The following is a 14,400-nucleotide window of genomic DNA, read 5'->3' as shown; positions in this document are numbered from 1 at the left end:
CGGTGATGACTCATCATGTACGTTTGGACTGACAGTTGAGTTTTGACGGGGTGGGTCTGTGGGGCAAAACTGTAAAGAGCATCTCTGTAACCAACTGAGATAAAACAGAGGCCAACAACTACTGACTAGAGGCCAGAGACAAGCAACACTTCAGTCTGTGCCCGAAAGTCTGAATTTCAGTTTCTTAGATGTCAATATGAAATTTGAAAATGAATCTTCTGTGCAGTCATATTCCTTGATATTTATAATAATCAACTGGTGATGCCATCAATAGTTTTGATAAAAACCAATTGGAACCTCTATTTGGCCAGTGAATTTACAGTGTTTGAAATGCCTGCATATGCCACGCAAAGGGATGCTGATGATCTTTTTCTTTCTGTCAACAAATTCCATCAAAAGACTAAAACCAACAGTCATGAATCATTCCTGCTAAATAGGGCTGTTTCTACTTAGAAATGTGTTGTTTTTATTGACTGAACTGCTAGATTTTGAACAGGGTGCCAGTCTTCAATTCTCAGCTTCGAATCTTTGATTTTCAGGTGGCAAACCTACCACAAACAAGCATTATCTACTACTTAGACCTCTATAACTCCTCTGTACATATGATTTCCTCTCTTGTTCAAAATACTGTACATTAAAAACACATCTCGGAGCCATGTTGTATTCTAACTTTAGGACTATGAACATGGGCCCTCGAGTTTAATGTGAGTCCCATACAATAATAATTGTATAATACAGATCAATACTCACAGAGCAACTGTACATTGATTTCCTTCAAAATGTCTTCAGTGCCACGTACAATCACCTTCAAGGATTTAATCCTAAAGCAGAGTTGTGCCACTGGCATACACATCTTTCTTCATGTCATAGAGTTGACGTCTTTCTCCTTTAAGAGGGGACAGTTTGTGGCTGAGGACATGATGTACACACATTGTTCCTGGTGTGTGTGTGTGTGTGTGTGTGTCAGGTAGAGGAGATACAGGAGAGAGAGGATGATGAGTGTTTTTGCACGACTGCCAGCGTTACGCATTATGAGAATGAAAGTGACACTCTGAGATACACCCCTCTGACACACACACACACACACACACGCACACAGTACACAGTACATTTGTATACATGGAAGCCATCTCACGACTCATCCTAACACAACCTACCCCCATCTCCTCAGACATGCCTGAGCCTAAATAGACATTTAATATGGACGAATACACATTTGCACACACACACATACACAATCATGTACCCCTGTGACTAGGTGTATGACTCAGCATCACCCAGACCAATTACAAGCACGGCCGACAGAGTGTGTGTACAACACGAGGCACACACAAATTCACAGCTTGGCTCACACCAGCCCTCTCTTACCTCACCCCCCCCCCCCCCCCCCCCCCCCCCCCAGCTGTGTGTTTCTCATGGTGATGACTCATATCTGTTCTGTACCACATGAAGTGTACCATCCTGCGCTAACAAACATATGCTAACATTAATGGCCCGATTCTTACTCATTCTCCCTGTATGATTCATATCCATTAATGAAGAACACCAAAAATGTTAAATTCATCCCGGACGCTGACGCAGTTCTTTGAATACGTGTCATATGCAGATAAAGCTGGTGTAGGCAACGTGAACTATAATTCTATAACATAGGGTAGTTCAGAGAGAGTGTGCTATTCTATTCTAAGTATCAGTAGTTCTAAGTATACATAAGACCTCCGTGGGAAGGTTGCTATTCCAGCATTGTCAACAGCTTCATATCCCACAAAGCAACTGAAGAAAAGAGAAAGACAGTTGATAAATGCATTTAAACATCTCTTTGTGCTCGTCTGGTGGAAAGGGCTCCTCTAAAAACAGAACTGACCTGGTGATGAGGATCAACAGTCAACTATTCTTTTGTGCTCTTTAGCGTTAAAAGTGACATATGCAGCACATTAAAACCTTTAAAACCTACTACTATTACTAATGGAAGGCTAAGGACCCAGTAAGTCCTGAATCACCCAGTCCTGTGCCCATGTAGGTTTATTTAATTATGTGAAAATGCTTTTTTGTGTCTGAATTTGACGATGGGCAATAGGATATCTTTATAAGATCTAAAAGGTATAACACTGTCATAGTTTTTACCATTCTGTTAAATATATTATTAGAATTTTACAGATTAAATGGACTCTGGACCCATGAATCTATCAAAATTATAACTACACAAAGTGTATTCCTTTATACAGTATAGTGCTGTAGATTACAGCGGTTCACAGCACTGTATTAATCACTTATGGGGAAAGTTTAAGAAACACGTTATTACCTGTTATTATAATTATTTCTTCTAAAAGGGAATCGTTCCTTTGCCACCACAAGGCTCTAAGGAAAGAGGATCTCGCTCCATGTACAGATTGTAAAGCCCACTTGGGAAAACTATGATTTTCAATTTGGGCAATAAAAAATAAATTGATATTTTTTTTAATTAGAATAAATCCCCTTGTCTAAATTATGTGGGTTTTTACAATAGACATAAGAGCACAGAGATGATTTACCAACACATGAACACAAGACATATAGTATGTGTGTGTCTGTGTTTGAATGTATTTGTAAAAGCTCTTTAATAAAGATTATTTTTCTCCTTTTGTCCACCAGCGAGGTGCAGATACACTGCGAGCAGACACAACAGACAGGTGAGTCCATACATGTGACCACGTATCTGACGAGTAAGAGCGGTAAGTGTTGTTTGGGGGCTGATTTTTGTTTTGTTCCTGTCCATCCTTCTGCAGGTACTCGGGCTCAGGAAGCTCAGGAGCAGCCTCCATGAGGAAGGTAGGAGAGCAGAGGGTGTCTGTGTCTGACTGTCAAGCTTTTGGTCTTGTGTCTCATTCTTAAACAACCCTGGCTTTTCCTGTACTACAGAGACTCAACCCCCCCTTTTTACGGAAGCAACAGAGGCCTCACAATTGCATCACAAATCTCCTAGCAACCACATCTGCTGTTACATGAAGATCAGTTGTGTCCAAATAAGACCTGGACATGCAGTCAGAGACCAATACGAGATATAGCTGAGATTAAATCCATTCACATGTGTAATCATTTAAATAAAAGACGAGGTGAATTGGTTTCCATACTATGGTTACTGTGACACAGGAAGCTTTGTTAGTCATTAACCCACACCTCCCCTCTAAAACACTGAGTAGTGCATTACAGTGACTCAGCACATGGCTATAAACAAGTAGTTATTTAGCTTTGTCACCTAAATAAAAAATCCACTGGGCCGACAGTGTACTGTATTTGTTATAATCATATGTTAAATATCAAAAATACTGGAAACATTGTTCAGCTGATACAACATTAATGGTCCCATTAGCTTGTGGTGGCTATTTTTAATCACATCGTTGTGTAACAGACGTTACTAAGCGAGTGACTTAATGGCTCTTATTTCATTACAGTGTCACATCAAACCTCATCACAACAGAGAAATAAACAAAGCACAATGTTTCCCCTGAGGACAGATTTCATCACGTGTGCCATTTAATTTGGGATTCAACTACATGCTGACAATCGACAATGTTGAATTTTTGTGATGCATTTCACAATTTCCTGTTCTGTGTGAGGTTTTAGTTCAATCACGGGTCGTAGGTCACTGCTTGGCTACTGCAGTTTTAGTTCTGTGATCCCTTCTGTGTGTTTAATCCTCTCTGCTGTTTGCCTGATAACATTACATTTAGATATTTTTTTTAAAAAAAGGCAGCGAGGGCGTGTGAGAGAGAGTCAGAGGGAACGACTTGTTCCTGTTTATTTGGGAATTTCATTAACACCATCACACAAACTTTGCTGTAACATGTCTGTCCTTCGCCCAATTTTAGCCTTGACTTGTTATTTTAAGCTCTTTTTTTTTTCCCTCTTCCTTGTAGTCTTTCCATTACACCTCGCTAAGAACGAAAACCAAAAAGAGAAGTAAAGGTAAGCACTGAAAAGATGTAAACGTCTGAACGCTAAACTGAACCCGTGCTAAAGCATCTGTACTGGACATAAGCAGAGAGAGCTACACTGTGCTTGCAAAACAAAAGTTTACATGTCCAGATTTTTCTTGCTGACACCTTCCTGCTCTGTTTTCCCTCGTCACCGCTCTTGCAGTGATTGATTGTTTCCATTTTTGGACACTGCTAACTTATCACTGTCACTGGTCTCATCAGTGATGCAGATGTTTTTTCAGAGATTCAATTGTAACAGTTTTCATCACAGTGATGTATATGGTAATAATGTGGAAGTAGCGAGGTAATGTTATGGAAATATATCTTAATTCTCTCATCATCACCAAGTAATATCTTGGTAATAACAATGGAAAATGTGTATGAAGATGAATTTCAACATCATACTTTGTTACCTGGATAATTACCAAAATATTATGCACTATGCACTATGACTGCACTATAATGTAAACTGTTCACATTGCTGTGTCAGATGTAAAGAGAGAACCATCATTTGTATTCCTTCTAAAGAAGCACACTTTGACTTCTTTATCAGTATTATTTGCAGTTATCCTCCAAATCTTCTCAGCACCAGTTTAAATATCAACATGTTGTCTCTTTGCAGGTTCTCTCACGAGCGCCAGTAGAAGGAGAATCTCGTGTAAGGACCTGGGCCACGGTGACTGTGAGGGCTGGCTGTGGAAGAAGAAAGACGCCAAAGGCTACTTCACTCAGAAATGGAGGAAGTACTGGTTCATCCTCAAAGAGTCCTGCCTCTACTGGTACACCAACCAAAACGTAAGCCACCACATTTGTCTCTCATGACAGAACATCCCTGAGTTTAACCTGATGCTGTATTGAGCATTAGCATTGAGCTCTCCTCCATAAATCCCATGTAAATAAAAGAATAATACTGAATTCTTTGCGACTTGGAAAGGTCCAGTGTGTAACGTTAAGGAGAACTTGTTGACAGAAATTTAATATACTACCTATATAAGTATGTTTGTACAAGTGTAGAATCCCTCTAAGATAAGAAAACAGTTTCTATAGCCTTAGAATAAGCCTTTTATCTTTAGCTTTACTGAGGCTGCCATTTTGCACTGCTTGTTTGTACAGCAGGCAGAACGGCTCGCTATACACAAACAAAAAAGAAAGACGTAAGGGAAGGGTGAGCAGAAGAGTCCTCTGTTTGTTCTAATCTGCAGTCTCACTTTTTGATGTCACTGATTCTTACATGTTGGACCTTTTACGAACATTTCTGCTTTAAAATATTTAAAAATACGAGACCAGTGTTGTAATGTTAAGGACAAAATTCACGTATCTGTACTTTATTTTGTTGTTTGTTCTAGCAACTTGTACTTTTACTCCACTGCATTTCCTCTAACTATCTTAGTTACTCATTACTACCAAATAAAATCAGAAGAAAATCTATCTATCTATCTATCTATCTATCTATCTATCTATCTATCTATGCCTCATGTTAAGTGGTAAATACAAACAACATATGTTGTTTTCATATGCTTGACTAGAGGACTACTATCCCAAATAAAACAGCTATATCAGTATGCATGACATTTTGTTCTCTGTGTTGATGATGTGCCGCCACTCTCCATCTGTCTCCTGCTGCAGGATGAGAAAGCTGAGGGCTTCATCAGCCTCCCTGAGTTCAGAATAGACCGAGCCATAGAGTGCAGACGGAAATTGTGAGTGTCCCTCACACGTCGCTGAAATTACTAATCAAGCACATTTGCACTCACCCACACAACAAATTGACTGCACAAACACAAAAACACTAATCAGCCTTCTTCCCCCTGCATGGCTGACTGCAGTGCCTTCAAAGCCTGTCATCCCAAAATCAAGAGCTTCTTCTTCGCCACAGATTGTCTTGAGGAAATGAACAGGTAAGCGACTGTGTGTCTGTGAGACTCCGCGGGTGTGTATTTGTGTCTTAGTGTGGACAGTCGTCACAGGCTGGCATCGTCACGTGTCATTTTATGAATCCTTAATCAGTGCACTATTGTGTTGGAGGGCTGTTGCCTGCAACACAATGAAGTGCACATGAATAAGGCATAAACCCAGCTCTCTGTTGTTAAATGTAGAAGTGTGTTTGTAAATGTGAGACGGCGTCACGTGTGTGCGCTTGTGTAAGTTGGAGATTGTAGTGATATTTGCAGGAGCGTTATCTGAGGAGCTCTAATTATCCACACCGCCCCTCAGTGACATGGGGAGATAATTGGGGGAGAATAATTTACCAGCTATATTTGACTTCCATACTGTGTTTGGAGATGCATGTGCGGAAGCTGTAACAATAATTCAGTTTGGGACTCTTGACTCCACCCCAGCCCCTCCTCTTCACACAAACAACCACAAGACTGCTAAATTTGAATGATCACCTTGTTTGCAGATGCAAGAATCAGCAGAAGAGTTAATAATCCGGCCACTCTTTTCATCTGTATCTGTGTGAAGAATACGCAAACACAGCACATACAGATGTACAAGATGACACAAAAACCCCGGAAGGAACCAAACGCACCTATAATTGAACTCTTTATGACAGTTAATACATCTGAAGCTGCTGTATAGTCAGAAACCACACTCTGTTTAAATAAAGAAATTAAATAAACTGACTCCGGATAAAGCAGCAATTATTTTTTTCAATTCTCAATCAATCAAAGCAAAACCAGCCACAGTATAACGTGTCCTTCCTGCTCCTCCTTTCTGCCACTTTTCTCATACTGTATATATTCACTCTGATAACGTCTTCCTCCTCAATTATCATCCTCCTTCACTTGTTTCCAATAGGTGGATGAACCGACTGGGGCTTGCTGCTATTGGTTACACACCAGATGACAAGGTGCCACGCCCAGACGAAGGTAAGATTGTCTCAGTTTAAAATGACTGGTCGCACTTTTTCCTCATCTGTCAATGACTAAAATCCCTGTGTGTGTGTGTGTGTGTGTGTGTGTTTTTATCTCAAAAATTAGACTACTGGAGTGAGAGCGATCAAGACGAGGTTGACGGCTCAATGACGCTCAAACAAGAGGGACCGCCATCCCTCTGTGATACTTATCATCGCACACCATCAGTAAGTACACGTACACACACACACACTCATTTTCTGCACAGTGTTTCATTGTGATTGAATATTTTATTCCTGAAAGCCTCACAGTTTTCAGAGCTGCACAGACCAGAGCTGCTCAGCATTAATAATACATCCGAGTGTGAGACTGTCTGGTCCTGTAAGCAGCCTTCTACTGTCAGGAATTATACACAAGTGTGACCTCTAGGTGGTGACAAATGACAATGAACATTACGTTCTAAACTAAACATGAAAAGACACTGTGCAACACTGAAGTTCACCCTTCAGACGTGTATATTGCAGAGCAGATGCAGTGGCACCACATTTTCCAGCTAAGCCATGCCACGCTCCTGTCAGCCATTGCTGAAGTTACATATCTGCCATCTCATTGCTTTGTTGCACTCATATTTGGGTCTCTTTTTTTCCTTTATTCTGTCTTGACCTTTCTTTTTCTGTCACGTCTTGCTTCCTCGCACATCTCCTCCTTCTCCTTGTTTCACGGGTTACTATATTCCTTGCGTCTGTGCTCCTTCACATATTTCACCTTTCCCATCACTTCCTCCTCTCACACAATCCAACCCCGTCCACCTCATTTACCCTCGGGCCATCCAGACTAACCTCCTCCACAGTTATGACCAGTTGCCCCGCTCAGTCAGCTCCATGAGCCTCATGCGCTCCACTCCGTCCCCACGCCCCCAACCAATGAGTGCCTCCACCTCCCCCATCCCTCCACAGATGGTCTCTACCACCTCCCCTCTCCCTCTCCAGGTAAATTCTTCTAGCCCCTTCCCCGAACCCAAGCATGGTCGGCATTTCTCCAGCGAGTCCACACACTCCCACTCCTCAGCTGAGGACCAGCGTGGAGATGGCATGGGCATGGGCACTGGCACAGGTAGCACCAGTACACACTCATCCGGCTGCCGTTCTTCCCATCGTGAGCGTCGCTCCTGGCAGGACCTCATTGAGACCCCGCTGACCAGTGCAGGGCTGCACTTCCTCCAGACTGCGCCCGGAGAGACTGATTATGGAGGCCTAATGGGGAGCATGGCAGGAGAAATGGGGCTGTACGGAGGGCTGGGCAGGCAGGGCATGTCCCCGGAGAGACGCAGGCAGGCCACTCTGCCTGTACGGAGACACCACGCCGCAGAGAGGGACAGGGAGCGGGACGGACCCTTCCCTCTGGAGCGGGGGCCACATACACATAGTTACACACACCGACGCTCTCACAAGCAGCGGAGTCAGAGCCTGCCCAGGAACAGAGACCCGATGCTAGGGAAGCTGCTGCACACCTCAGCTCATATGGAGGAGAGGAGTGAAGATGAAGAGGGAGAAGTGCAGGCTGCAGATATGCTCGAGGCTGAGGAGGGTAAGAAAATTACACTGTATCAAGTATTTTGCAACAAGTCAAGAATATAGTGATTTCTTTTAAACAGTGTGAACAGCCAGACCGTTCTCATCCCAAGAGCGTCATATGCTGTCGCTCTGTCACATCCCTCGACGTTGCTTTTAGAAACACTCTGCGTGGTGCATTTAGACGCTCAGAGCAGCTGCCCTTTAATGTCGCTGTGAGCACCAAACAGTACTAAGCAGTCATTGACAAGTTAAACATATATTCTTTATTATGTATAATTATTTATGATTTATTATTATTCATGGACATGCTTATGATATTAATAAAATAAAAGTCTGTCAGAGTGAATATCCAATAAGCCTAACCTGGATATTTACCCTAACCCTAACCTCACACTCTGACTTGTATTTTACTCTGCTCTGCTTTGAGTCAGTTGAAAGCCTGGTGCGTGTGCCTTGTGCATCTGTCAGGCGACGCTGAGGGACGTGAGTGTCGGTACATGACGCTCCTGGGATGAGAACGGGTTGGGAGAGCATATTAATAGGATCATTAAATAAAAATAATTTGCATAGTAATGTATTAATAGTGGAGCAACAACCATGATATGATTTAGGTTTAGGCAGTTTGATTATTTATTAGAACCACATTAGCTTTTCCCTTCGGCACAGCTAGTCTTCCTGGGGTAGATTAGACATTGAGCCAAATCAAAGCCATAAATTGTATTTAAAACAAATAAGTAAATGTTACTGTCATCATACACCAAAATGACAGATTACATAACAGAATAGTAACAATCCGGTAATAATATGGTACTACTTAGTACTAATGATGTAACATGTGTCTTGGAAATGAGGGAGGATTTTATCTGTAAAATGTCATTTATCAATTTTGATTTTCAAGAATCTGCACTCTCTGCATACATTATATGTTATTACCTGGAAAGTACTTTGGGAATTACATTGTATTACTGAAATATTATCTACTCATTGCCACTCTGTTACCATGCATTAGAAATAAGATGTTTATTACCATAATATTACCGTCATGTTAGAAATGATTGCTTGTTGTTATTGTTCTGTGACTCAACAACAGCACCACTTCTCTCTTCTCCTCTGAGCTCATCGTCTTAATTTGTGTGTAAAAAAATGTACAGGCTTAAAGAATACATTGTAATCAGAGACCTCAGCTGGGAAACATAGTCAACACAATAGATGTCCTTGTGCTGTGTTTCTATGTTGAGTTTTTTTCCTACTACACTATTTCTTTAAAAAATACCTAATAGGTCTGTTGGGAGTTTTAAAAACTGCATGAACAATACATTAGATACTTGTACATGGTTTTTCTGGGAATGACCTTTTGTCCCCTCACAAAAAATAGAGGATATTTGTTATAACAATGATGTATGAGTTCAGATCTTTATTTCAGTAACTTCCAGTTCTGTGCAATGTCCAATTGTCCACCAAGGGAACAAATATGATTTCACTTCATTTTCATTTAAGATTGGGTCTTAAAAGTCAGGTTAAAAGAGGGAATACACATTAATTTATTGTTATTATTTCACTCCAAACAGCTGTGTGCTCTGTGGGACCACACACAATAGAGAAGTGGGCCCACAGTCATACCTGTAGTGTGTGTAGTTGTGTGTGTGGTGTAGAGTGGCAGGGTTCATTTTAACCTTGCTAAAAAATGACACTTTGGTAAGACCCCGTGCTAGTGAGGAAGAGAACCGGACTGTCTGATAGTATTTCTGCTCTGTTAGTATTAAAATACACCATGTACATTATGAATCCGACTCTTAATGGTTGTCTCCTGGCTGTCTCAGACCTGCGGGAGTTGAGAGTTGAGAGCAGAGAGAGGAGGGTGTCAGAAGGAAGGGAGCGGCGGGTGTCAGAGGGCCGTGAGCCAGAATCATTAGATGGTCTAGAGCAGCTGTACCGGGCCTTGGAGCAAGCTAACGTGACGGCCCTAGGAGACCCGAGACCTTGTAGCAGGCAAGAGCTGCGACGCTGTTTCACCCAGCGAGCCAGGGACCCTCTGCTCAACGACAGGCTACACCGGGTGCGAGCCCTCCGCAGCACCTTGAAGGTAGCACAAAGAGAGGATTCTCTCACAGCAAGGAAGGAATTGGATTCAGTGTGGTAATCCCCTGGTGTCTCTCTGCTCCCCCAGGCCAAAGAGTCGGAGCTGGCAGTGATCTGTGCCCTCCTGGAGGACCCTGGCCTGTGCTCCCAGACCTTCAGAGAGTGGAAGCAGTGGCACAGCGAGCTCTACACAGACATCTGCCAGCTCAGCCCTGGTACCAACGGCCAGGACGACCTCTCCCCGCTGGCCGCACCTCTCATGACCCACACACACTCCTTCATTGAGACACATGTGTGAGGAAGAGAGGGGAGGCAGAGACTGAACTGAGATGCTGACACTCACTTACACACAGACACACAAACACACGCACACACACACACACACACACACAGCTTTACTTAGCCAAACCTCCTCTGAACACACTCACACAGAAACACATACAGGAACACACATTTTAAGATGTGTAAATATCATAGAGGGAACAGTCTGAGACCTGCGTGTATGAACTTTTGATAATCTTGAGGACCCCAGAGGGTGCCTATTGCATGCCTGAACAGAAAGCATTAATCTTCCTTTGTCTATGGAACTCAGCATAAACTCCACGTGCTTGTCCAGCAAAATGGAAAAAAAGGAGACTTTTTAACATATTCATTCCTTTGTATTGGTTTTGCTATTTTCTTCTGGTTGATTTTAGGGGGCAGGGGGAGCTATGTAGCAGCAATACAGAGGAAAATCCTTTTCACCACAGCACTGTACTTTTGTACTGATGAACTTTGCACCCAGAGCCACCAGTTCTCCCCCTTTCTCTCTCTCTCTCTCTTTATTTTCTTTTTCCTCTCACTGCATATCTCGCTGATTTACAGGGACCTTACTGTTACTCCAGGATGATCTGACGGGACAATGTGGGCAAAGTAAGGGCAGTGACTATGTGACTTTGGTGTAAAAAGACTGTGAAAGGTAGCCATCGATGTTGGTTTATCTGTTTTAGCCGATGTAACCGAGTGTCATGAGTGTTGAGAAACCATTGTGCCAGCTAGATGCACGCTATTTCAAACTGTGAACTGTAAAAAAAAAAACCCATTTTTATCTGCAGAAGGAGGCTCCTATGATAGAGTGCAATCCTACAATTTAATTTGCAATCTCTCTCCCTCTCTCTCATCTCCTCCTTTCTCACATGTTTCCTTTTTTTTGTTTCCTCTCTCTTTCTCTCTCTCTTGTCCTCAAAGACCTATGTATATGTGTATACTGATGTAAATGTTTGCATTCCACTACCACTGTGATATGCTTCTAGAGGTAGCGGAGGGAAGACAGAGAGTATGTATTTGCGCAGGTGCAAAAAATATTTTCTTTTTTTTGAATTTCTTTCCTTTCTTTTCCGTAAACAGTGAATGCAAGAGCTAGCGAGTTCTTTTCAAGGGAGTCACTCACTACAAAGAATGCACTTTCTACATCTCATTGGCTGCATCACAGGGTCTATGTCTCATCGGCCTCTTTACCATTGCTGTTCAAAATATCAGGTAAAAGCATTTGCCGTCTCATTTTCTAAAGATTTGTGTACAGTCTACAAATATATTTAAACATAGAAGAATATATAAATCTATTTACGTTTTGTGTCATAGATATAATGTAAAGTATGATGTATTCTATGCCAAGGTTTTGCAGTGTCCCCCTCTTCACTCTGTCGATGCAGGGTGTTAAGCATTTGAATAACTAGGAGGCAAACGACAACCATCATCACTGACAGTTGATTGACAGTTTTTACTGGTTTACATCATCTTCTCCTGGTGACGTGTTGCATGAGAAAAGGCCTGGGACTGATCTAATTGGACATGGTTAACTATCATGGATCATTTGTGAGTTTATTTCTTTTTTTTCTTTTTATCTTCCTCTCATGATTGCAACATAATTAGACTTGTAGCGCATGATACATGCAAAAGTACTGTTGAAGAAAGAATGACTTTGTTTGTTTATCAAGTTTTTTTTTTTGATTAGATAGAGATTTTGACACAAACTGTACAATAACTGAGGGGAGCACTTTTGCTACTCTGTCATTCAGCCTAATGCAGATCCTTCTAAAGCACCTAAGCTGCAGTATTCAGTTTGACGCTTTGGTTTTCATAGTGAGACGACCACACATCCAATGGTGACTGAGAGACAGCAGTACAATTACTTCTCCTTTTAATTCCCTCCTAGCACATGGTTGATACTGAGCCGGTCAAAGACATTTACATTCATTGGTCTGTAATGTCTGTGACGCTTTATCAAGCCATGGACTCAGTGGTGCCTCCCAGTGTCAAAGACATGTGTAGCACCTGCTGCATCCAGCACTAGCTGTACTAACTCTTCATATTTTACTGTGTGTAGGTTCGGGTTTTTTCATCATGTCTCACTGTTGTGAAGTATTGATCACTCCCCCAGATTTATAGCTCATGTTTTTTTTTTTTTTTACAAGGTTAATTTACGAGTAAACCACAAAGAAAACAAAATGATGCAAGCACTTTCCCTGTGCCTCCCAACCCTCTCTTTGGCAACAATGGGCTGACTATACTGGCGATCCTACACACACACAGCTGTAGAAGAGCAATGATACAGTTTCAGTCTGCAGACCTCTCTCCGTTTCTCATCTGTAGTGTTGGTCAATATGTTTTCTTACGTTAAATGCTGCTGCTCCGCTGAGCAGGCAACATACTGTAGATGAAGGAGTTACGTGGGTTATGATTTGTAGGCACAGACTGTGTTATCCCTCCCAGATCTTTGTGTCCCAGATCCTGCAGAAACAGGCCGAAAAGGGAGATTCCACTGTGTGTTTTTTCAGGGGTGTACACCTCATGGTACATTGCACAGGTGTGTAAGATGTAAGTTGCACTGCGACATTAAAAAAGGAACATATTGCTCTTTTTCAAGGATAATATTAGCTTACTGTTATTCTGTACATTAAAAATGACTAAAGATGATATTAAAAAAAGAAAGAAAATGACATTTATTCTTCCTAAAGTAGCCTTTTTTGGTTTCATATATATGAATATATATTACAAAAAAATACAGATTGTAAACTTAAGTTGTTAAACTTTGACTTCAATAAACTGAATCCTCTGCACTATGAGCTGTGTTCTCTTCATGTGTACATTTTCCTGGATTGATTAAAACATCATTGCCGTGTGTTCTGACCAAAGACAACACTGTACAAATCACTTGGCCCAATATTTTCAATTTCTCCATTAAATATAGTAATTTGTATTTTATAACATTGTAGTGTGACCATTTACTATATATCCATTCTGTATATTGAATGGATTGTTTTAAACAAATTAATTGTTGAAAATTGTCAATAGTTTGACTGTAACACAATGATGTCTTGATTCATGGGAGGCTGCTCACCCTGGAGGAGAGCTGAAGTAAACCCTGAATGCATCACCATGGAGACAACACAAGAGTTTTCAGTTAAAATGTTCTGTGGCCCTAAGCTGGTCATCTATTTACTGCCCTCTGTGCAATGTCTCCTATCATTTATATGAAGTCAGATACAAGCAATCAACATTTAAATGTGTAATAAACTAGTTAAATTACTTTGCACAATGAAAAAAAAGATATGGTAACAAAAGTAGATAAGATATTAAAACCAGATTTTACTGCACTTCAGTTGTTATGGCTAGTTCAATCATAACTTTTTCAGTTAATTAAATTACAAAATCCATCGGACTTGCAATAAACATGGAAATCAGGTCTGAGGGTAGTGGTTATACAGAAGTGTATCCCAATTCAGGTTTTTTACGAGTGTATTTAAAAAAAAAAGAATAAACAATTATTAATCTTGTGATACAAGGGAGTATAATGACTCTGTGGGAAACTGACTTGGCAGAGGTTTGTGCTCTCTGGGTGCTTTTTCTAGTTTTGAACATGGAAGTGTGGTAAGCAAATCGGCCCCAACTTTTAGTTAC

The 14,400-nt window shown here is 41.3% G+C and overlaps 1 protein-coding gene across 8 annotated transcripts in view; it reads left to right on the top strand.

Annotated features, from left to right (window-relative positions):
• si:ch211-26b3.4 (connector enhancer of kinase suppressor of ras 2) overlaps window positions 1-13,562 on the top strand; it is a 58,052-nt gene extending 44,490 nt beyond the window's left edge. For 3 of the 8 annotated variants that reach the window (XM_058650657.1, XM_058650658.1, XM_058650660.1), the window contains 11 exons: window positions 2,629-2,666; window positions 2,763-2,805; window positions 3,894-3,942; window positions 4,576-4,748; window positions 5,580-5,653; window positions 5,780-5,851; window positions 6,753-6,823; window positions 6,935-7,035; window positions 7,642-8,395; window positions 10,203-10,465; window positions 10,550-13,562. In XM_058650657.1, the coding sequence (XP_058506640.1) occupies window positions 2,629-2,666; window positions 2,763-2,805; window positions 3,894-3,942; window positions 4,576-4,748; window positions 5,580-5,653; window positions 5,780-5,851; window positions 6,753-6,823; window positions 6,935-7,035; window positions 7,642-8,395; window positions 10,203-10,465; window positions 10,550-10,759 (1,848 nt within the window). In that variant the 3' untranslated portion in view covers window positions 10,760-13,562. The remainder of the gene's footprint in view (window positions 1-2,628; window positions 2,667-2,762; window positions 2,806-3,893; window positions 3,943-4,575; window positions 4,749-5,579; window positions 5,654-5,779; window positions 5,852-6,752; window positions 6,824-6,934; window positions 7,036-7,641; window positions 8,396-10,202; window positions 10,466-10,549) is intronic. The other 5 variants (XM_058650663.1, XM_058650662.1, XR_009242167.1 and 2 more) reach the window with 4 other exon arrangements.
• The last annotated feature ends 838 nt before the right edge of the window (window positions 13,563-14,400 follow it).

This window comes from Solea solea, chromosome 14 (assembly GCF_958295425.1).
Source record: "Solea solea chromosome 14, fSolSol10.1, whole genome shotgun sequence".
Taxonomy (NCBI): domain Eukaryota; kingdom Metazoa; phylum Chordata; class Actinopteri; order Pleuronectiformes; family Soleidae; genus Solea; species Solea solea.
This window is presented reverse-complemented; position numbering and strand designations above follow the sequence as displayed.